Genomic DNA, 23,469 nt, shown 5'->3' with positions numbered 1-23,469 from the left:
ATTCTGGGATTCCGGGATGTTTAGATATGGTGTGTGGCAGACCCTGTGGCACACAGCAGCTCTCCTTCATGCCAGCAGTGCTGACAGGCACCTCAGCATTATCTCCAGCAGAGTCATACAATCAACAGGGCGATTTTATGGACAAACACGTGGATAACTCCATTCAACTCATGCTCCTTTATAGGAACACGCCCATATGAAGTTTTCATGTTTTTAACATCTGTCACATGCTTGTAAATCCATACTGAGGGAGGATTTTCCTCTTTCTGAGGGTGTTGGCACATCTCTCACCACGGCAGGCGCTGCCTGGGAGTGGCTGGGTTCCTCAGGGTGATGGAGAGCCAGACCTGGCCCCAGGGCCTTGGTCTTGAGTGGACATTTCACATTTTTTCTTTTATTCCCAGAGAGCCACAAGCTTGTGAGCACATGAGAGTGGTAACCTCGTCAACTGTCCAGCCTGGCATCAGACTTTGCAGCTTGTTCTTTCACCCCTTGGAAATGTTAATTAGCTGTGGACTCACAAAATACTTAATAGAGGCCAGAGGGTGAAAACTTGGACAGCAGCACAGACTTGCTCTCATCCTTCTTTTTGGCTTGATTCTGTCATGCTCTTAAAGGTTTGAGAACCACAAGTAAGCAATGTGAATTTTGTATCCACTTCAACTTTTCTCCTGTTCATCACCTGTAGGTCAAGTGAAAAATATTATTATTTTGTTTAATGCAAACAAATGTATGCCCAGGATGGAGCTGGACCAAAATGTTCACCTTATATATAAATATATATATGTGCTTTATTTAACACAGTGTGGTGTGAAATGTGTATTGGAAAAAGCATCATTTTAGAGAAATACCTCAAAGACTTGCCCTTAAAAATACTTCAGCACTTGGTGTATTTCATGTGGAAATGGCTGAACTGTTCCTGCTCTGTGGAGCACTGAGCTGATAGTCTGGGTCTCCATCTTGGGGTGTCTATTTGCCAGTGCTCCTTTATTTTTGTTTATTTGCAATTTCTTGGGAGTATTTCTTTGCTGATTTTTGTGAGGAGGGGGGAGAAGACACGTGAGTAACTGGTAGGAACTGCTGGAAGTTCCTAAACTTGTTTAAAGTTGTAGACAACTGTAAAGATAAATTTCACACGCAAAGGAAGATCAAGTAGGGACGGCAACATTTTTATGTCTGTTTTCCTTGGCCAGCAATAAATGTTTTAATGGATGCTCATAACCTCATTAATTTTTGTAAAGTCAGGAAAAAAGAGAATGAGGTACTGAGGGAATTTCCTCTAGAGCTTTATTGTTTGGTCTAGAAGCAATTAAACAGGTGCAAAGATGTTTCCAAGTTACAGCAATCTCCTGGTTTTGCCGTTAGCAGACTTTGCTTCCTTGATTGTGATTTAATTTATGGATTCAGTTAAAATATCAGCATTTTTATTGAAAAGGAAAAGCGTTGAAGGAAGCTGTTGGTTTCAGAGATTTGTGCTCCATGTTGCTCTAGGAGCAGAGCGGGCTCTTTAGGAAAAGATCCTCCTAATTTTCTCGACTTGCCTTCAGATCCAGCATCAGCTTGGATTTAAAAGTTTAAAAAAAGGAGAAATGCTCCAATTCAAGTCAGAGCGAGGAAATTCACTTTACTGTTTCTAAATGAATCCAAGTGCAGAGCCAAATCGGTTCCATCCAAAGGAAGGAATGTGGTGCAGAGCCGAGGATGGATGAGGGAACATTCCCTCCTCCTCTCCCTTGGACAGCCCTAACCCGCCCAACCCTCTGCTTCCAGTGCTGATTTAGGAGCTGGAGTGTGCTACAGCCTGTTACCAAACAAACCCCTCACACAAATTCGATTTTGGGGAGGAATCCTTCCCCGTGAGCGTGGGCAGGCCCTGGCACAGGGTGCCCAGAGCAGCTGTGTCTGCCCTGGATTCCTGGGAGTGCCCAAAGCCAGCTTGGACAGGGCTTGGAGCAGCCTGGGAGGGTGGAAGGTGTCCCTGCCCAAGGCTCCTGGGCACAGATGCTGCCAGCAGAGCGCCAGTGTCTGTGAGACTGGGCCCACTGAAGTCACAGATGTCACCGAGTATGTCCCTCTTCCTCAGAGCCGTGCCTGGAATGGGGCAGCTCGGGGGGTGCTGACAGCACTCACCAGGAAGCAGCAGTAAAGCCCATGCTGGAGAAAATCAAAGGCTGTGTTTGCCTTTCTCAGAGCTGTTTGATCTTCTGCTCTTACCTTTGCGCCTGCTACACGAGAGCTGGGAACAGGCAGCTGACAGTGGGGCTGGGGGAAGGAAAAAGAAATGGGGCTGGACACCCTCCCCACCCTGCTGAGCCCTGCAAAATCCATGGCACAGGCATCCTCAAGTGGGCTTGGGCAAAACAGAAATCCTGGTTTAATACAGCCCCTGAGCAAAGCAGGTGACCCCAAGGAGGGGTGGCTCCGAGGAGAGGAGACACAAGGGGAAATGATCCCGAGGAGGGAGGATCCCAAGGATTCACACAACTCTTTCCCAGCAGTGTGACCCCAGCTTCCTGCAGGTTGGTCATTATGGACTGGGACAAGGAATAATATTCTCGGAGCCTTCTTCATTTGGAAATCTAAACACCACTGAATATCCAGTAATTTATTTGAAGTTTCAAATGAGGCAAGTGGAACAGGTTGTCCAGAGAGATCCTGGTTGCCCCATCCCTGGAAGTGCCCAAGCTGAGGTTGGACAGGGCTTGGAGCAGCCTGGGATAGTGCAAGGTGTCCCTGCCCATGGCAGGAATTGGATGGGCTTTAAGGTCCTTTCCAAACCAAACTGTTCCATGATTCTTTGATTTTTTTTGGGGGCGGGGGGAGGAAATGTACCCTGTGCCTCTCAGGATCCTTACCAAGTGTTTTTGTGATGGTTTTGTAGGTAGTTCCAGCTGAATGTAACCTTCTGCAGGGCAATACAGCAGGAAGCTGTCTTGTATTTACATGTAAGAATGTGAGCCTAAAGTCTGACCAGTGATATGTCAGCACCAGGAATTAGTCATAGACTTGTCTGGGAAATTACAGCCAACTAGGAAATAGAAACAACAACAAAAAAAAGACGTTTATTTCTAGGTAAGTGAATCATATTGATCCTCTCTGCTTGCATAAAGAACTTTATCACCTGCAAAATTTCCCAAAAGTATGAATTTATCTCCCAGATACCACAAAGGAGCCTGCAGCCCCCCTGCCAGGAGATGGGTGAGATGTCTCTGTTCTGATCCATCCAGAACTGTTGAAATGTGTTCAGAACAGTCTGAAGTGTAAGACAGCACAAGGCACTGCCTTGCTCAAATCTGGGCATCTACACCCGACACTGAATTGGTTCTTTTAAGGTTGGTGCCATTTTTATGCATGGATCCTCTTGCTGATTAAAATGGGAATCCATGAGTAAAAGTGATGGCAGGGACAGGGAGAAAACCAAATTATTTCTGCAGGTTGGTTTAGGTGGTCCTGTTTGTGTTGTCCTCCAATCTATTTCCTCCTTCCCAGACCCACTCCAGGCATCCCTGGAATCTGTTCATCCATTCTGAGGATAAACACAGCAAAATTGGGGGTTCCTTTTGTGTTCTTCAAAAACAAAGTCTTCAGTGAGCAGCTCCTGTTCTCTTGGCTTTGTAAAAGGAGAGTGGCCCCTGGTTTGGGATGATTCCTTTTTTCCAGAAGGAGGTCAAAGGAATTCAACAGGAAGTCTCCTTCAGTGGAAGAGGTTTTCCTCAGGTAACAGTTGCTGTGTTTGGACTCATTAAGAATTAAACATAGATAAAAAAACCAATTCCTTCCACGTTGCTCTTCTCCCACCAGGCTTTTGAGTGAAGATTGGATGGGGTTTTGCCTGGTTTCTGAAGGGGCCAAGGAACACAAGTTGCTGTTTTTGCTTTGAAATACAGGTGAACTTTTAGCCAGAGCTCCTGGTGCTGGTGGAATCCTCAGGAGAGATAAGGCTTTGCATACCGCTCCTCGATGGCCGTGGGGAATGAGGAAAGGGAAAGAGTGGGATGAGCATCTCTGACTAATCTGAAAGGAACACAACGGTCTTGTCTCTGATCAATTTACTATATTTAGCATTATGTAAGAACAGATTTTCCCCAAGTGAAAACAGTATTTCTCCATGTTTGCTGGTGCTTGCAGCGCTTGCTGTTGGCTGTACTGGTGTTGCTGGGATTTTCTCCCACCAGATTTCGGAATGGGTAGGGCAGGCTGAGCACTGCAGAGCCTCAAACACCCTTGGAAATTCCACCCTGCTTTTCTTATCCCTTCACATCCCGTTCCTGAGTCCCAGCATGTCCACACAGTGCTGGCCTCGTGCCATGCACTCATCAAACACTGTTTTTTTTTCTGAGAAAATAATTCAGGGAACCTCCTCTTCTTGAAGCAGCTTCAGTTACATTCTTACCCTTTCTGGAAAATTCCTTCTTGAATCACACTTTTGTATTTTGCATAACCTTAGGAAAACATGTCACTTTTATAAAAGAACTATGAAATCATTTCAACAGGTGCTTGGTAAACAGAAGCCTGTCTGCTGTGCATGCCTTAGGCAGAGAACAAAGCTCCTGAGATGGGCAGAGCTCTCCCTGGGCTGGATGGGGCCATTCCAAGGGCTTTGCCAAGAAAATGACGCCTCGGGAGTCAGGTTTGAGGGAGTTTGATGCGGTGCTGTGATTTTGGATCTTAAAATAAAGCTGCCTCTGAAGAATGAGTGGCCCCCTGCACTGAAGAGGGATGTGCACCTTGAGAAGCTCCCATGATGGAGTGGGAAAGGGCTGAGTACTCCCTGTGCTCAAAGGGTTTCTGAATTGGGTCTGCCACAGAGAAATGCTTTAGTGCCTGCAGCAGCTGCTGGAATTAGGATGAAAAGAAATACTTTCTTCTGGATTAGTTACTGCAAAATCTCTCATCCCAGCCTGTGTGAAAGTTCAACTGCTTCCTTTGTTCACGAGGTGAAGGAGACTTTTGTCAACTCCAGTGTCTGGGTTTTCATTATTCTTTTTAAATAAAGGTCTGTTTCTCTCTTTATTAAAAGTCTAAAACCTCTTTGTACTTTTAAAATCGGCTTTTAGTATCTGGGCTTTTCATTAAAGGTGCTGATAGGTCATGTGTCATCACAGGTGACCTTCAAGAACAGCAAAGGGCACGTTTTGATCCTGAAGGTGAGCAAGGGAAAGATGAAGCTTTTCCCCCCGCTTTGTTCCAGGCCCGCCTTGGCTGTGCCCACAGCTCCTTTCTGTAGCTCTTCCTTGCAGCTGCAGTGTCCTGAGGGTGACTTGGGGACTTTTCCTCTCTTTGCCTTTCCTTTGCTGGCCATAGAAGGAGAAATCCCTGATGTAGAGTCCCACACATCGTCATTCCTGAGGGGCACAGGTCACTCAGCAGCCCAGACACGACTTCTGTGTGTAGGAAAGATGTTCAGAACACAGCTGCTCCTCTCCAAGCATTTGGGACAAGGCTGTTTCTTGTTGCATCTGGAAAATGGTTCAGGAGGAGCTGGAGATGAGCTGCCTTTGGCTGCCCCCAAGCATCTGTGCACTCTGATCCTGCTTCTACTGGAGTTACTCCTGATCCACACCAAAATGAAAAGAAAAGCAGAGCATCAGTGTTTATTTGTCATGGCAGGGAGGCTGATTTTGGGATGGAAATACTCTGTGGGACAGCCCTGGTGACTCTGGGGCCTTCCTGCAGCCTCTGGGTGACCTCCTTCATCTTCCCAGCCATGGGCAGTCTGGGGCAGGCAGTCTGATGTGGCTCCTGCTGTGACACAAACGTGTTTCTGTCCCCAGAGGAGCAGTCTGTACTGGAGTGATGCTCCTTGAGTAGCAGAGCTCCACCTTGGTGGGGTGCAGGAGGCTCTCTCGGAGCAGTCTGTAGAATTATGGGAGTCATTAAGGAAAAATCCATGTTTCCTGTATCTTGGCAAAGCTGGGCAGTGCCCTCCTACATATTGCCTGTTAATTTATGATCTCTTTGGTACCTTGTGAAACAACTAAAGGAAAATTAACTGCTGCCCTCACAGCTGTGTAAATAAATATCAACGGTGAAACAGCAGTGTCCAGTAATTCTTGCTGAGTCTCACTTTTTCTGGGCAGACCCCCTCCTCCCCACCATTAATTATTACCCAAGAGGAGGCACTGATTTATGGCAGGATGACATGGAAACTGTAGAAGACAAAAAGTAAACTTGATAATGCCAGAAAAACAATGTTTGTCTTGTTTTTTATGAGTGAGTCCAAATGCATCCAGCAGAGAAGTGGAGCTGTGGCCTCTGCTGGTGGGTTACCCATAATTGCCAACAGGAATGGCCCTGGCATGGCCAGAGTTGTGGAGAGCTTTGGGGAGCACCGTGCCCATCCAGGGGCCATCTGGCCCAGCTTCCTTCTGGTTTCCTAGGCGGTGTCACTGCAGATGTGACGTGGCTCCTGAGGTCATTCTGGAGCAGAGAGTTTCGTGACATCACAGCTGACACCGCCAGGGCTGCGATGCTGCTGTGGCAGCTGCAGAGCTGGAACTGAGCCCTCCAGGTGACTCCAGAGGTGTTGGTGTCTCAGAGGAGTGGCAGGCTTTTCCCCTCCCTCCCTGCGCCTCAGGTCTGTGTCACTGAGCCCTTCACTTCCGCAAAACATTTTCTTAGTAACGAATTATTGAGTTTTGAACAGTTTTGCTCATATTTGCTTTGATTGCAACACCACAGTCACCAGCAACCTCCCAGTCAGTCCAATCTTTTGCAGAAGATCAGCTCTCCAAACTGCAGGGCTGGTCCTTCTGCCTCGGGTGACTTGTAAACCCCTGTGTAACTTCATTTTCTTGTTGTAACATTCCATTTGACATTTTCCACTCCCCCCTTTCTGCTTGAATTCCCTGAGAATGACGAAACGCTGCAAAACCAAGGCTGTTTCCTACTCTTCTGGTTTTTATGGCATCTGTAGCTCAAGGTGCTCTCGGAGCCTCCCCGGCTGTCTCCTCATCCTGCAGCTCCTCCAAGGCTTTCCTTGTCTTTGGCTTTTCCCAGTCAGGATAAATATGTTTAAACCTTTACGTTCTTGAAAATACGTTGTGGTTTGTGTCTGCTCTGGGATGGGAAACCAAGCCAAGGTGCTTCACTGGGAGTCCTGATCCCAAATATTTCCAAGAGCCCCTTAACAGAGCCACGTGAGGGTGAGCTTGGCCCTGGCTTGGCTGCCAAGGAGAAGCCAAGGAGTGCAGGTTTGAGGACAGAGAGTCAGCAAAGTGTTTTGGCACCTCAGAGACTGGGACTTTCTCAATAAATCTGCTGGATGAAGTGATTTCCTCTCACTCCATAAAATCCTCACGGTTTGATCTGGGGAGATTTACCAGTACATGGTTTGGCTGGAGGTTTTCTAACAGAGGGATGGAGGGTCTGATTCCAGAGCTGTGGAGGGTAGGGAGCTGCTCCACATCCCTTTTCCACAGGGCAGCTCCTGTGCAGCTTCCTGAGCCAGGAAATGCCTCGGAGATGCTGTTGGAGAGATTTTCTCTCCAAAATCCACACCGAACCAAAGTGCTTTTTGGATCACTTTCCCTTTTTAATGCAGGACAGATATCCAGCAGCAATAAATCCAACTGCAATAAACCTGCTTTCTTTGTCTGCAGAAACTGCCGCCCTGCTGGGTGGGAGCAGCCCTCCTGTGCTCATGGATCACAAACCAAGAACCTCCTGACTGTATTTTCCAGAAGGAATCTGGTTTGGCTTTGTGTTCCTGTTCTGGGGTGGATTTTTTGGTAGATGAAAAATCATCTGCAGCCGCTGCTGAGGGTTTGAGACACCAGGTGTAGCTGGGAAATGAAAGGGAGGCACGGAGCCTCTCAGTTTGGGTTCCAATAATGATAATGCTAAAGATAATTATAGTGATAATGGTTCAATTGAGGCTTTATCAAAGAAGAAGTGCTTTGATCACACGGTGCCCATCAGCCCTGAGGTTCAGGGAGAGGACAGGCTGGCCAAGGCTGGAATTATCTCTCCTGCTGTGCCTCTGGGCAGTGGGGCTGCTCCTTAGGAAGAGCTGCTGGCTGCCCTGGGAGGGTGTGGACACCTGGCTGGACCCAGGGCAGAGCACTCAGAGCTGAATTTCCATCACCTATTTTCACCCGAGGAGCTTTCAGTCTTTTACTTACATCCTGGGGATGTGTCTGTTCATTCAATGGAGATGTTGATAAAACTGTCAGAAATCTATTTAAAGTAACTCGGCAGGTGGGACAAAGCAGGAAAAAAAAATTAATATTTGCAACAAATATTACTCACGTTTAATGGTGCCTAATCTGTGTTTTACAACCCAGACTGTTCTAAATCGGGCTTTGGGGCTGGAGTGAGCTCAGCCCGAGTTGCAGGTCTGTGTAATACAACCATAAAAACCTCCCAGGTGTCCAGGAAATATCTCGGGGCAGGTGCTGCTGCCCCTGTGACTTATTCTAACCCAGCGCTGGTAAACAGCCCCGGCTCCCTCCCCTTCCTTCCTGGCACTGCTTAGTAAGGATGTGATAAAATAATGTGTTTTTTCTCCCCGCTCCCTAAACTATGTCCCGCCCGCACCGGGCAGCATTTACATGTTAAAGGTGGGGGGAAAGGTATAAAAGGCAGGTGGCAGTTTGGCAAATCACGGAATTTCTGCACGGGGCTGGGCGGAGGAGGAAGCTCGGGAACACCTCTGCTCTGCCTCCTGCTCCAGGGCATTTATTTAACTGCGGCAGTCCGGGCTGGAGCAGCATCTCTGCTCCCTGCAGCTCCCATCCCTCCCTCCCTCATCCCTCCACCAAAGAGCAGCAGCAGCCGTGGGGAGGATGAGCTGCAACAGGTATCCCATGGATGTGAAGGCTGTGGGCTTCATGCAGTGCAGAAAACAGAAGGTATTCCCATTTTTATTCTTTCTTTTTGGCTTTGTTTTCTTCCTTAAATATAATTTACAAATTGGGAGATGAGAGGTTTTTGAGTTACTCTTCCAAGGATATGTTTGCTTATTCCCTATAGTATTTGGATTGGCGGTCTAGGACAAGGGAACTTGTTTTTTAATGAGCTTAACATCTTGGGTTTTGCTCTTTTTGTCACAGCACCATAAAATTCTCCTGGTTTCAGCAATGATTGCCCGTTTGGGACTATGAAATTAAGGAAATATTTTTGGAGGTTTAATGTTTTGTTTAATTTTTGTAATGTGACATTAAAAGCCTCAACTAAACCACAGCAAATGCTGATTGCCTGGAGGCTTCCAAAATTGAACATTGTGATTAAACTGCCTTTTCTTTTCCCTTCTTTCCCCTTCTTTTCTTCTTTCCCCTTCTTTTCTTCTTTCCCCTTCTTTTCTTCTTTCCCCTTCTTTTCTTCTTTCCCCTTCTTTTCTTCTTTTCCCTTCTTTTCTTCTTTTCCCTTTTCTTTTCCCAGAACTACATGATGTTTGTGTCCTGGTCAGATCAGAACAACATTCTCATCTACAGGACGTTTGAAGACTTTAAGAATTTCCATGTAAGTGAATTTCAATTCCTGCAATGTCAAAGTTCCTGTCCTGGGGAGAGGAAGGATCCTGGCCGTGTGTCAGCTGTCAGGAATCACTGTTCTTTCCTTCTCCTTGCTTTTAGAAAGAGCTGAAGAGAAAATTCCCCACTGAGAGTGGGTCACTGAGGAGTTTGCCCAGGTTTAAAGGTAAGGACAAATCTCTGATGGACCAACAAACACGAGAATGATCAGGGACAGCCATAACCACGACAGAGACTGAAGTCTGAGAGCCTGACCTTCCTCTGGAACAGATCAGGGGCTCCATCCTCCTCCTGCCGTGGTGCCACCGAGTCACATCCGCTTGTTTGGGTCTAGTACAGACTTAAAATTACCCAGAAAGGCTTTTTAATAGATAGCTGCACTTGGCAAATGAATGCTACACTTCAAATATTGACCTAGAGCTTCTTGAAACTTTACATGTGAAAAAAAAAAAAAGAGAAATTTTGGATGTTTAAAAAATCCTATCAGGAACTGTTAAAAATGTCAGGGAGGCAGGGAGAGTGACTTTGTACAGTTTGGGCTTGGGCAGGAAGGATGGTGGGTGGGGGAATTCAGGGAAATTCAGGGAAAAGATGCTGCTCCCAGGGATCCAGATCCACTGATGTCCTATCCCAACTGTGCCCTTGTTGTTTTGAAGGAATCACTATGCAGCAGAGGAAGGGTGGGAAGATGAACAGGTGCCTGGAGATCCTGAAACTGCTGGAAACCTATTCCCAGGAGCTGCTGAAGACTGATGTGAAAATCTCCCGAGGGGAAGAGGTGAATCAGTTTTTCAAGGCACAGACTCAAGACCTCGATCCCTCCTTCCCTGAAAACAGGTATGAAATATGAGTTGTATGGGTATTTTGTTCATGAAACAGAAATGTTATGGGATATGGATAGAATGGAAACACCAGTTACACTCCAGGGCAGTTCAGCTTTTAATTTTGTTTCTGATGCCTGAAGCTTTTCTCAGCCAACTGCAGAAATGATTTTACAAAAATCAATACCGAACTCGACCTTTTACCTGAGTTTTTGACGTGTACCTTTACTTTCCAGTGTTGTGATCATGCCATCAGTATTCAGAAGGGAGAAGAGCCCCCAGCCCCTCTCCATCACCCTCCCTCAGGCATCGCAGAGCTACCGCTGCATCGAGGCCTTTGAGACCAAAGACACAAAGAACAAACCCTTCTCAGTGGCTCAGAAGGATATTGTGGAAGTGCTCATCAAGGACATGACTGGTAGGTTTGAGAGGATTCAGTGTTGGGGTAGATGGGCAGATGAACTCATAGCTGGGCTGAGGTAGTGTCAGGGGTTTGGGTGTTTGCACTTGTGTGCTTACCTGGGGGGACAATGAATGTCCCTCCTGTCTCTTGTGTCCTCTACCTAGGGATTATTGTCATGTCTTGACCTGCAGGCTATTAAAATCTGGGTGTTCTTCCTCTTTGTAGGCTGGTGGCTGGTGGAAAATGCAGACAAGCAGATAGCCTGGTTCCCAGCCTCGTACCTGGAAGAGCTTGATGCCTGTGAGGACATCCAGAATGCCTTCAGCTCAAACGAGGAGGGTAAGTCTGTTTCTCCTTCAAAAAATTAGTTCTGCAAACCCCCACCACTTTACTCACTGCCTGGAGTCCCTGCCTGGACCTCCGACCCTTCTGGTTGGCTCTGCCACTACCTGTGGGACATGGAATCATGGAGTGGCTTGGGTTGGAAGAGAGCTTAAAGCCCATCTGATGTTCCAACCCCAGCACCTTCCACTGTCCCAGGCTGCTCCAAGCCCCATCCCACCTGGCCTTGGACACTTCCAGGCATCCAGGGGCAGCCACAGCTTCTCTGGACAACCTCTTCCGGGGCCTCCACACTCTTAGTGTAAAAATCTTCATTATATCCAACTTCAGTGGGTCAGACTGGGGTCCCTGAGCAAACCAGTCACTCTCAGGGACAGCTGGGCTGGCGTCTCCCAGAGATAGGAGGATTTTCTCCAGAAGGCAAATCCAAGCTCTGCCCCTCTCTGCAGGCAGCCTGTACTTTGTGGTGCAGCCCTACGAGGCTCAGAAGGCAGACGAGCTCTCGCTGAACCAGGGGGTGGTCGTGGAGGTGCTCAGGACATCCCACAACGGCTGGTGGCTGATCCGGTGAGGAGGTTTGCCCCAAGCCCCGGTTCCCTGAAGGAGCTGCTTGCTCTTCCTCCCCGTGTGGGATGCACAGGAGCCCCCCAGGGCTGGCTGTCCTTACCTGGGGACGCTTTCCCTGTCCTCACACCCCTTGTACAAAGTTTCATGAACTTGTACAGCGCGCACCCGCTCCCCAGGCGCTCCCTCCGCTCTGCCCGAGCTCTGGCAGGGTTTTCTCAGTGTTCCTTCCCTCCCTGCCCTCAGCTACAACGGCTGCACTGGCTACATGCCCTCGCTGTGCCTCCGGCCCTACCAGAACCCTCACCACAAGCTGCAGAGCATCCTGAGCTGCAGCCTCGGCACCTGCACCCCGCAGCAGCACAGCCGGGCCCGAGGGATGCTCCGGGCCAGCTCCACGCCGCAGCTGGAGCTGCATTTGGACAGCGCCTCGCTGAGCTCGGACAGCAGCAGCAGCAGCAGCAGCAGCAGCAGCAGCAGCAGCAGCAGCAGCAGCAGCAGCAGCAGCGCTGGGGACACCCGGCTGCCGTGCCAAGCCACCTTGTTGCGGTCCCTGCCCGGCAGCGAGCCCCCGCACCTCCATGCGATGGACAGCCACCGCCCCAGCTCCGAGCAGCCCTCCGCAGCCGAGCTGCGCCCCGCTGAGCCCCAGCCCGCTGCGGCTGTGCCCAAGGTGCCGGCCCGGCCCTCGGTGCAGGAGATCCTGCAGCGCTGCAGCACCGTCACCAAGCGCGCCCTGCAGCAGTCGGCTCCCCGGCCGGTCCTGCCGCTGCCCAGCCGCTCCCCAGCCGGTACCGGCGGTCCTGGCCAGGAGGGGACACGGGGACAGCCCTGACAGCCTGCTCGCTGCAGTCCCCTGCGAGCCCTGGGCAGCGGCTCCGGAGCCCCAGGGGTTGGGACTGTCCCTTCTTGAGGGACACACACACATCCATCACCTCTGGGGTGTCAGAACATGGGACTGTCCCTTCCCCAGGGACATACACACATCCATCACCTCTGGGGTGTCAGAACATGGGACTGGCCCTTCCCCAGGGACACACACACATCCATCACCTCTGGGGTGTCAGAACTTGGGACTGTCCCTTCCCATCCATCACCTCTGGGGTGTCAGGGCTGGGGACACCAGGATCAGCTGGCACAGCCACGGCCACCGTGGAGGGCAAAGGAGTGGCACCAGAGTGCCTCAGTGACCCCTGGCACCCTGAGCGAGTCACAGGACTGGGGAGAGATGGGATGTGTGATGGCAGTTATTAAACCCCCTATTTTATAGATATTTTTGACTTTTGATGTGGGATTGGGGTTTTTTTTATAGGTTAGTGGAGAGGCCATGAAATACAAGGATGGGCTGGATCTGCTGAATGGTTGTGAGAATAAAAAACCTGCTGGGGAGGAACCTCATCCCTGCTCCCTCCATGGCTGTGCAGGCACAGGGACACAACCAGGGCAGTCACAGCTTGTGTCCCACCTGGGGATGGAACAGAGGTCACTTTTATGGACAAAACATTCCTCTTTCCAGGAGACTGGGTAGTTACTGAATCTCACAATTCTAATCCTCAACTCATCTGCTAGAAATGAGTTAGAAAAAGACTTACAGGAAAATAAGACTTTTCTCTACACTGATGGCTTTAATTGTACTTATTCTCCCAGGTATCTGTTAATATTTTTATAAAGAACTTGTGTTTGTTTTGTTTGAATTTTATACCTTTGTATCTGTGAAATAAAATACATGTAAATATCTCTGAAGCCTGCTTGTGTTTTATGCTTTAAAGGTTTGCTATTTGGGGAATTTAAATTGTGCTTCTCTTCCTCTCAGGTGCTGAATTCTGGGTGGGCACAGGTGAGACCCCTGCCTTGGTCCGGGCTGCTTTGCCCAAGCAAGATCCCAGCTCCATGAATCCTTTAAATCCCAACTGCTTGTTGGGATTCTGCCTTTTTTTAATCCCAAACTAACTGCTGTTTGTGAGTCTGAAAATTCAGGGGTGTGAAAACATAAACCCCAGCTTGGCCAAAGAAATGACCTTTTCCTTTCAGAAGATAGGATGCTGGACTTGGTTTAGAAATTAAAACATTTATTATAAAATACAGGCACTAAAAATCCAGCTGCCATCCTGGTGGGAAAGAGAAATTGGCAGTGGGGGCAGGGGGGTCACGGAGTGCCCTGGTCCTGCTGGGCCACGTCTGCCAGCCTCATGTTCTGCCACATGAACTCGATGAAGGTGGAAGCCTGGAGCAGGCGGCTCAGCCTCTGGAAGTGGCGCTCTGCAAGGAGGGCAGCGCTCAGGGGCACGGGGGAGGCAGCAGAACCCGGCCCTGCCCTGTGCAGCCGGGCTGGGAATGCCCAGCCTGGAGAAGGGAACGCTCCAGGGAGACCTCCAGGCCTAAAGGGGCTCCAGGAGAGCTGCAGAGGGACTGGGGACAAGGGATGGAGGGACAGGACACAGGGAATGGCTCCCACTGCCAGAGGGCAGCGATGGATGGGATATTGGGAATTAGGAATTGTTTCCTGGGAGGGTGGGCAGCCCTGGCACAGGGTGCCCAGAGCAGCTGTGGCTGATCCCTGGAGTGTCCCAGGACAGGCTGGACAGGGCTTGGAGCAGCCTGGGATGGTGGAAGGTGTCCCTGCCATGGCAGGGGTGCATTAACTGACCTGCCCCTTCCACCCCAACCCACTCCATGATCCCGCTCCAGATCAGCACCTCCAGCCCACGCCTGTCCCCACAGGGCCTCACCCGTGTAGGGCAGCAGAGACTCCACAGCAGATTTGATCCCCGAGAACTGCAGGAGGCTGTCGGGTGCCTCGTGCTTCAGGAGGGTCTCCATGACGGCCTGGGCCTCGTGGCAGTTCCGGGAGTTGGTGTTCCACGTCACCAGGAACGCCAGCACGGCCTCTGTGGGGGAAGGAAGCCTGGCCAGGCTGGCACACAGCAGAGCCCACACTGGAGAACATCCCGGGGCTCTCACAGAGCTCAGCTCCCACACAGCGGCACTCCCCATCCTGGAAGTGCCCAAGGCCAGGTCCTGGTCTAATGGAAGGGTCCCAGCCCGTGGCAGAGGCTAAAACTGAACAATCTCCCAACCCAAACCACTCCAGGACTGCAGGATTCTCATTTCAGGCCAGGCCCTGGTTTAATGGAAGGGTCCCAGCCCGTGGCAGAGGCTAAAACTGAACAATCTCCCAACCCAAACCACTCCAGGACTGCAGGATTCTAATTTCAGGTGACAGAAGCAGCCTCTGACCTGAGAGCTTTCAGCACCTCAGTCTGCCACAAACCTTTCTGATCCTTGCGGAGCCGAACAATGTTCTCCTCCAGGTGCCTCCTCCCCTCGGGCTCCCTGAGGATGGCTGGAGAGAGAAATGACAGCAGGGACACCTGGGTGATGTCACTCAGGGAAAACTGAGGCTTCCACACTGATTATTGGACTTTTAGCCTTGAACTAGCTGGAAGAGGTGTCCAGGAAAGGAGAGAGGGCAGGAAATGCCTCCAGAGCACACTCTGGACTCACCCTTGACCACGGTCAGCACCGTGTGTGGCCGGTCCAGGGAGATGGCCAGGCCCAGAGCTTTGAGGTACCTTTTCTCGTGGAGAAGGTTAGAAAGCTCTTGCTCTCTGGAAAACAAACCAGGGGTGACAGTAAGACCAATCTTTGGGTGCTGGAAAAAACCAAAACTACAGAAAAAGCAGCAGATTTGGCAGTAAGTTAAGAAGTTTGTGATGCTCATCAATAAATGCACTCCCTCCAATATTGGGATCAGGTGGAGCTGGATGGCTCCAGGTGTGGACAGTTCCACTGCACAGTTTGCATTTCACAGCTCTCTATGGCACAAGATCAACTCACTTCATAATCTGCTCCTCCTGTTTAGCTTGTGCTTCTTTCTCCTCAATTTCAGTCACATCCTATTAAAAAAAAAAACAGGATAAAACTTTTATCAAATCCTGCTTTGATACAGAAGGGTTTTGATTTAGCCATCAAGTGATGTGCAGACCAGTTTCTGCAGCAAAATCTCAAGGTCAAGCAATTTAAATGATAAATTACAATATATATCATTATAATAATGATATATATAATATATCATTATAATAATGGTAAATGATGAATCCAGAAACTTCCAACTTCCCTCCAAAGCTCCAGTGCTGGGGCCATCTGCTGCTCTGGGGACATACAGGATGGCCAAAAAATACCCCCAAACCCCAAGATCAGCCTTGCTGACCTAATTTCAAACTGCAGACACAGAGAGCACATGAAAAACAAGCCACTGAGATGCTGAGCTCTCCAATTTCTCCAATTATTATCCCAGGGAGGAGCCACCCCCGTGCTGTACCTGCCACAGGGTGATGCAGGAGTCACTGGAGGCTGTCACCACCATGTCATCTTTCTTGTTGGAGTGAAGGCCCCAGATTTTATCTTCATGACCATCTAATGTTTTCACACACTCGTTTGTTTTAATTGTCCAGAGTTTCAAGAGGCCATCAGATCCACTTTTGGAAGAGAAACACAACAGAAAGAATCACTGGACAGATCCATTCCTGCTCTGTCCCACCTCAAATATCAGATGGACTTGTCCCATCCCAACTCCTTCCAAATAGGAGCAGAATTAACCAAAAATTTGAGGGCAAGATGCACCCTCAGCTTTGTCTACTGAGTTTGTCCCAACTCAGCAATGCCACAGCAGCCACATGGGACACCTGGAGAGGAGGAAGATTAAAATAACCTCTACAGAAAGTCTGGCCTAAGCATGGCACCTTCCTATAAATGTTTCCAAAGATTCTTTGGACACAAGAGTCTTTCCTCTTGGTGCTGCTGATGAGCTCAGATATTCCCTTGACCCTGGAACCTCCCCAGAGCCCTGGGCAGGCACAAACCTGCTGAGCAGCTGAGCCCCTCGGCTCACAAAGATGATCTTCAGCACTGAGGCATCGTGGCCTTCAAAGGTCTGCAAAAACAGAAAGGAAGCTCAGCAGTGCCTTTGGAGAGACCCCAAAGGATCCCATTTACTCGCCAAGCCCAAAGAAAGAAGCTCCAAGTTTTGGAAGGATCCTTAAGGAACCCCAAGGTGTCACCAGAGCAAGAAGCAAAGTTCTCATCACCTTCAGACAGCTGAAGTCCCGAAGCCCCCAGAGCTTCAGGGTCCCATCAGCCGAGGAGGTGGCCAGGACCTGATCCACAGGGGAGAACTGCACACACCAGATGCCACGTTTGTGCCCAGAGAAAACCCCCAGGAGGGAGCAGTCGGAGCAGGACCAGAGCTTGGCCAGCCGGTCCTGCGAGCCCGTGGCCAGCAGTTTGTCGTTGGGGGACACGGCCACGCTGTTGATGTCCTGGGGAAGCCACAAGAGGAGGAGGAGGAGGGTCAGGCCTCGGCTCTGGCTGTGGGACACAGAACAAACTGCAGGCAGCAGGGAGGCTGAAGCACTGAGAGCTCAGGTGGAGCTGTACCTTGTCATGGCCCCTCTCAGTCACCCTGGCATGGAGGGGCTCTGGACTGGAGATCAAGGCTGCTTTTGCTTTGGAAGTGAGGGATTCCGGGATGTTCCAGATCTTGATGGTGCAGTCCTGGCTGCTGGTCACTACAAAGCTTTCCTTCAGCCTGAGAGGAATTAAACCACCAAGGGCAGGGAAACGACTCTGTGCTGTCTCCTCCCTGACTGGGATCTCCACACTCAGCCACTGCTGGGGTGTGGAAATGTGGCTTCATGGCTTTCCAAGCTCTTTCATTTCAGAGGGACTCCTCCATCCCCGGGAGTACCCAAGGCCAGGCTGGACAGCGGAGGGGTCCCTGCCCATGGCAGGGGGTGGCACTGGATGACATTTAGGGCTCCTTCCAACCCAAACCATCCCATGATCCCTTCACCCTCGGGCACCAGGACACGCTGGGAGCAGGGATGAGCAGCAGCACAGCTGGGAGGGGGACAGCACCCACCAGGACGTTCCCTCCCCTCCCTCAGCCTGTGTTACCTGGAGCAGGCGACGGCGCCCACGCCGTGGGCATGGCCCAGGCCCTGGGCCACGCAGGTGACCCTGCCAGCCTTGCCCATGCGCCACACCCGCATGCTCCTGTCCTGGGGGAGGACAGAAATGCCTCAGTTCTCTGGGGAGGCAGCAGCTTTCACCACAGCCCTGAGCCCGACTGGTCCCTGCTGCTCCTGCCTGAGCCTTCATCTCCATCACGGCAAGATCAGCCCCACTCTGGGGCTCCAGCATGGAGGTTTGGTTCTGGTGGGATCAGAGCTGCTCTGTCAGGGCTCTTGGCACCTTTTCCCTCATCAGTCTCACAATAACAACTTTTCTGAACTCCAACACCAGACCAGGATGTTTGGAGAAGGAAACAGCTCCTTCAGGCCAATAAAATACAACCAATTTTTCCAGAGATAATGTTAAATAGGGAGAGTGGGAGAACCTATTTGGGGCATGCAGCAGACAAGGATTGTATGAACAAAAAGTCCTTGCTGGAGTTCCAAAAATAACATAATTTTGCCCACATGGATCACTAGGAATGAAGAGTTTCATTAAGTGGAGAACAGTGACACACCTTGGCACAGGTGACAAACATCAGGCCTTTCCTGAAGACATCCAAAGCCAGGATTGTTTCTAAACAGAAGAAATAAAAGCTGGTGGGTGCAGAGCAATGCTGAGATGGGACAACAGAAAGAAATGAGTTAATGAGCCCAGTGCTTAATGAGCCCAGTTAATGAACCAGGGGAGAGGTCTGGGACACAACTGGTCCCTACGGACTGAGCCTGTCACACACTGCACCTTCAGCTCCACTTTAAACTGACCTCAGGGACAGGGACAATGGGACACATCCTCTCTGCACACAACCCCCAAACCTGCTGTGGTGCTGCTCCACCAAGAACTCAGGGACTCCTCTCCAGAGCCCCAGGAGAAGCTGGATGAAGGAAGAGCTGCCCAGAGCCCCCAGGCCAGCGCTGTCACCCACCTGTGTGCCCGTACAGGATCTGGCAGTGGGACGTTGCCAGCTCAAACACCTTCAGCTGGGGGCTGTTGGTGGCCACAACGATGTGAGAGTCACCAGGGCCCAGGAACTTCACATCCAGCACCTCCTCGTTGTATCCCGTGAGCTACAAGGGGAACAGCCCAAGAGGGAAGAGGCAGCTGAAGGAGAAGGTGGGAGTGACTGGTTTTCATCTCTGCTGGGTGTAATTACACACAGGAGGCATTTCTGGCTAAGTCTGTTCTGCTTTCTCGTTCCTTTGTTGGTCTCTGGGCAACATTCCCCCAAACGAGTGGAATTCTCTGGCCCCATGGAGCGATTCCAGAACAGGCTGGGGCCAAGGGCTGCTCCTGGAGCACGGCCAAAGGGACAGGGAGGCTGAGGCTGTCACCTGCTTCCTCAGCTGGAGGCTGTGAGCATCATAGAAGACGATGTTGTGCTCCACGGACACAGTGAGGATCTCGTTCCTGGCGGGCACAAACTGGCACTGGGAGAGGCTGTGCTCGCTCGGCTCCTCCCTCAGTGTGAAGGGCACGGCCTGGCTGTGCACACAGGCAGCTGTGGCCACGTCCCACACCCTCAGCACGCCTGGGAAAACAGGAGAAACCGCTGCACAGCCACTGCTGTGACAGTGGATGTCCAGGGAACGCATCCAAACCACAGCAGGAAAAGCCACACAGCTCCAAGGCAAGTCAGGGCAGGATGCAGTGGCTGGAAAAGCCTCAAGGTTTTGCTTCTTTGGTGCAAATCAAACTCATTTGAGTTTGGAAATAGAAATAAACGTGTTGGAGTATTGCCTGTTCCATCCTGCTCATCCACTCCTGCCCAAGGAACTCGGGAGCAGGCTCTGCTCTCCACCCAAGGCTCCTGCCACATGGAGAACACACAGCTTGGGAACAACAGCAGTGAAGGGACTGAAGTGCCACCCTTCAGGCTCCAACAGTGGCACTCACCTTTGCTGCCAGCTGTGACAAAGTGCAGCCCTTGTTTCTTCACACCCAGCTGAGAGAAATCTCCCTTTTCAGGCAGCAACACAGCGGCTTCCACGGTCTGCAAGAGTCAGAGAGGCACAGACCCAGGGCTGAAAACCCCTGGGAAGGGGGAGAAACCCAATTTCACAACCTACAGACCCTAAAGAGGGAGACCGTGGCCTAGAAACTACAGAGGGCCTCAAAGGAAGAAACAAAAAGCAGCTTTACCTCGTAGACAGGGATGGTTCGTTTGCTCTGCCTGGTCTCCAGGTCCCAGACCATGCAGATCTTGTCACGGCCAGAACTGCAGATGAAAAGCTCAGTTTTAGTGCTAAACCTGTTCAGCTTGGGCCTGAGTGCAAATTTGGTACTGTGGGAGCTCAAAACCTCTCTGGAAAGGCCATGGCAGAGAGAGCAGCAGCATTCCCCGTGCCAGCACAGGGTATTCCCAGGAACACAGGCAGGTTGGACAGGGCTTGAAGCACCCTGGCACAGTGGGAGGTGTCCCTGCCCATGGCAGGGGTGGCACTGGGTGGGCTTTGAGCTCCCTTCCAACCCAAACCATTCCATGTTTCCAATGAAGGGGTGCTGACACCCACTGAGCACCTGCACCACCCCAGACCCTCCAGGATCCCCCAGTGCTGCAGGAGGTGAAGGGATGGAGCTCCAAGCCCTGCCAGGAGCTACCTGAGGAGGCTGTTGCCATCTGCAAAGGCCAGCGAGGTGACAGCACTGAAGTGTCCCTCCAGCACTGCCAGGCACTTGCTGGAGCTCAGGTCCCAGATGCGGATCTTGTAATCGATGCAGGAGGAGAAGAGCTGCAGGCGGGAGAGGTCGGGGTGGAACTCCACCAGGCTGGGCAGGAGCAGAGGGACAGCACAGGAATAAACCACCCACTTTTAAATAATGCACACCCCACAGCAGGAACAAACCACCCTTGAAATAATGCACACCCCACAGCAGGAACAAACCACCCTTGAAATAATGCACACCCCACAGCAGGAATAAACCACCCTTGAAATAATGCACACCCCACAGCAGGAATAAACCACCCTTGAAATAATGCACACCCCACAGCAGGAATAAACCACCCACCCTTTAGATAATGCACACCCCACAGCAGGAATAAACCACCCAACCCTTAAATAATGCACACCCCACAGCAGGAATAAACCACCCTTGAAACAAAGCACATCCCACAGCAAGAATAAACCACCCAATCCTTAAATAATGCACACCCCACAGCAGGACAGCTTGTGCAGGCTCAGAGCATCCTGGGCTAGTGGGAAGTGTCCCTGCCAAACAATTCTGTGATTCCATGAAAATTCTTGACCAAACTTTCCCCTCTGGGCAGAATCAGCCATAACCCTGCTCTCAAGAGCCAGGAAGAGCTCAGGCCCTGCCTGGAATGGACCTTCACGTTGCATTAACTCAGGACTTGAACCTCAATCCCAGTATTCCAGCACTGACCAACAGGACTGGTCCTTACTGTACCACTCCAGAGGATCCTTTCAGGTTGTGTGTGCAGTAGTGCTTGGTCATATCCCAGATCTTAATGGTGCTGTCACAGCCACCTGGGAAGAGAAGAACACCTGGCAGTGAGCTCCAGAGGAGAGCCGTGGGACCTCCAGCAGATCCCCAGAGCGGGCACGGCTCTGGGCTCTGAAGCTCTGCTGGCCCTGCCCCGGGAGGTGCTCCAGGAGCAGGAAACCCCCTCTGGGACACAGCTGGTCCCTACCTGTGGCCAGCAGGGTGGCCGTGGGGTCGAAGGCCATGGTGGCCACGGGCGCGGTGTGCACGGCTCGCCAGGTGCGCTCACAGCTGGGCTCCCTCCAGTGCCAGCGGCGCAGCAGCAGCGCCCGGCTGCCTGTCACCAGCACCTGGGGACAGGGGAGAGGGCAGCTCAGCCAGGGGCAGCCTCAGCCACAGCCCCAGCCAGGGACAGCCTTAGCCACAGCCCCAGCCAGGGACAGCCTCAGCCACAGCCCCAGCCAGGGACAGCCTCAGCCTCAGCCAGGGGCAGCCTCTGGCTCCCTGTTGGTCCCACATGGCACAGGGAGGAGCTGGGGGAGCTCAGGCTCTGGGCAGTGCTGGACGTGACCCACAGCTCTGAGTGTGTGACCCACAGCTCTGAGTGTGACCCACGGCTCTGAGTGTGAGTGTGACCCACGTGTGAGTGTGACCCACAGTTCTGAGTGTGAGTGTGACCCACGTGTGAGTGTGACCCACAGTTCTGAGTGTGAGTGTGACCCACAGCCCTGAGTCTGACCCACAGCCCTCAGTGTGAGACTGACCCACAGCCCTGAGTCTGACCCACAGCTCTGAGTGTGAGTGTGACCCACGGCTGCTCTGAGTGTGACCCACAGCTCTGAGTGTGAGACTGACCCACAGTTCTGAGTGTGTGACCCACAGCTCTGAGTGTGACCCACAGCACTGGGTGTGAGTGTGACCCACGGCTCTGAGTGTGACCCACAGCTCTGAGTGTGTGACCCACAGCTCTGAGTGTGTGACCCACAGCACTGGGTGTGAGTGTGACCCACAGCACTGGGTGTGAGTGTGACCCACGGTCCCAAGTGTGACCCATGACCCCGAGCGTGACCCACAGCTCTGAGTGTGAGTGTGACCCACAGCTCTCAGTGTGACCCATGGCCCCAAGCATGAAGCATGACCCACAGCTCTGAGTGTGAGTGTGACCCACAGCTCTGACTGTGACCCACAGCTCTCAGTGTAACCCATGGCCCTGAGTCTGACCCACACTCTGAGTGTGACCCATGGCCCTGAGCATGACCCACAGCTCTGATTCTGACCCACAGCCCTGAGCCTGACCCCCTGAGAAAGCTCCCGGGGATCTCAGCAAGCACACAGGGTGTGGAATAGAACCATGGAATATCCCCAGCTGGAAGTTGCACAAGGATCATCGAGTCCAAGCCCCGGCCCTGCACAGACACCCCAAAATTCCCCCCATTCCTGGCTCAGCCCATCCCAGGCTGCTCATGGCCCCCAGCACAAACCCACCTCATCATCAGGGCTCAGCACGAATGCTGTGACATCCTCTTCCTCCTCCTGGGAAAACAGAAGGGAAATGCCACAGTTAAACCATCCCTGGAGAGATCTCCGAGCTCCCTTCCCCGCGCGGCTCTGCTGACACCGAGCACAGCTCGGGGACCGCTCAAAACCTGCGCTTGGCTCCGTCCCGCCCTCCCTGCGCTCCTCACTCCTGGGAGCTTTGTATCCACACTGAGAAAACGCTTCGGGAACCTCGCAAAACGCTCAGGAGAGGCCGATCCCGGTCACCTGCTGGAGGCTGTGCAGGAGCGCTCCCGTTTCCACATCGACGACGTTGACTTTGCTCCCACAGGGGCAGAACATGAACTTCCCATCGCGGCTGATCTGGAGAAAAGGGATCGGGAACGTTAGAGCCAGGAGGCGCGACCTTCCCCGGTGTCCCTGCAGAGCCGCATTACCTGGATTCGCCCTCCTTTGTAGAACGGTTCGATCTTCCGCGTCGCGGCGTAGCTGGAAGGGAAAGACACGCGCGGCAAGGCCCCGTTAAAGCGGAGCGGTGGCTGCCCGGGGGCTCCGATCGTACGGCGCGGCCCGGCCCAGCCCCTCGCTCGCCCTCACAGCCCCAGCCCGGTCCCGCCGGTTCCTCACTTGCTCTTGAAGCGCACGGGGACGGCGGCGGCCGGGTCCGCGTCCGCCATGGCCGCACCCCACGTGCTTCCGGTCGGCACTTCCGGAATGTCAGAAGCACTTCCGGCGCTGCGAGTGACGCATGAGCGGCTCCGCAGAACGGGATAAAAGTTCCCCGTTTTCAACGGGATAAAACTTCCCCGTTCCTCAACGGGATAAAAGTTCCCCTTTTTCAACGGGATAAAAGTTCCCCGTTCTTCCGAGGAAGCGGCGGCAGCCCGGCCCCGAGCAGCTCCTGCACTGCATCTCC

At 51.9% G+C, this 23,469-nt stretch overlaps 2 protein-coding genes across 2 annotated transcripts; one reads left to right on the top strand and one right to left on the bottom strand.

Moving 5' to 3' along the window:
- Positions 1-8,593: 8,593 nt before the first annotated feature.
- On the top strand, positions 8,594-13,340 carry NOXO1 (NADPH oxidase organizer 1). The gene is made up of 8 exons (XM_030284733.4): positions 8,594-8,852; positions 9,382-9,462; positions 9,576-9,639; positions 10,130-10,310; positions 10,531-10,712; positions 10,923-11,036; positions 11,489-11,606; positions 11,850-13,340. The coding sequence occupies exons 1-8, from the start codon at positions 8,787-8,789 to the stop codon at positions 12,436-12,438; spliced, it is 1,395 nt and encodes a 464-aa protein (XP_030140593.4). The 5' UTR covers positions 8,594-8,786; the 3' UTR covers positions 12,439-13,340.
- Positions 13,341-13,655: 315 nt separating this feature from the next.
- Positions 13,656-23,292, bottom strand: TBL3 (transducin beta like 3). The gene is made up of 22 exons (XM_030284732.4): positions 23,181-23,292; positions 22,991-23,042; positions 22,821-22,916; positions 22,542-22,589; positions 21,265-21,406; positions 21,016-21,100; positions 20,214-20,381; positions 19,755-19,830; positions 19,509-19,605; positions 18,947-19,143; positions 18,541-18,682; positions 18,133-18,191; positions 17,559-17,662; positions 17,040-17,190; positions 16,691-16,921; positions 16,466-16,536; positions 15,925-16,081; positions 15,441-15,499; positions 15,108-15,211; positions 14,875-14,946; positions 14,333-14,491; positions 13,656-13,862 (listed from the first exon to the last, which is right to left on the bottom strand). Exons 1-22 carry the CDS (start codon positions 23,228-23,230, stop codon positions 13,750-13,752), a joined length of 2,433 nt encoding a protein of 810 aa, XP_030140592.4. The 5' UTR covers positions 23,231-23,292; the 3' UTR covers positions 13,656-13,749.
- Positions 23,293-23,469: the final 177 nt, after the last annotated feature.

Source organism: Taeniopygia guttata, chromosome 14 (genome assembly GCF_048771995.1).
Source record: "Taeniopygia guttata chromosome 14, bTaeGut7.mat, whole genome shotgun sequence".
Taxonomy (NCBI): Eukaryota; Metazoa; Chordata; class Aves; order Passeriformes; family Estrildidae; genus Taeniopygia; species Taeniopygia guttata.
The sequence above is the reverse complement of the archived record's forward strand: the minus strand, read 5'-3'. Positions and strand labels throughout refer to the sequence as shown.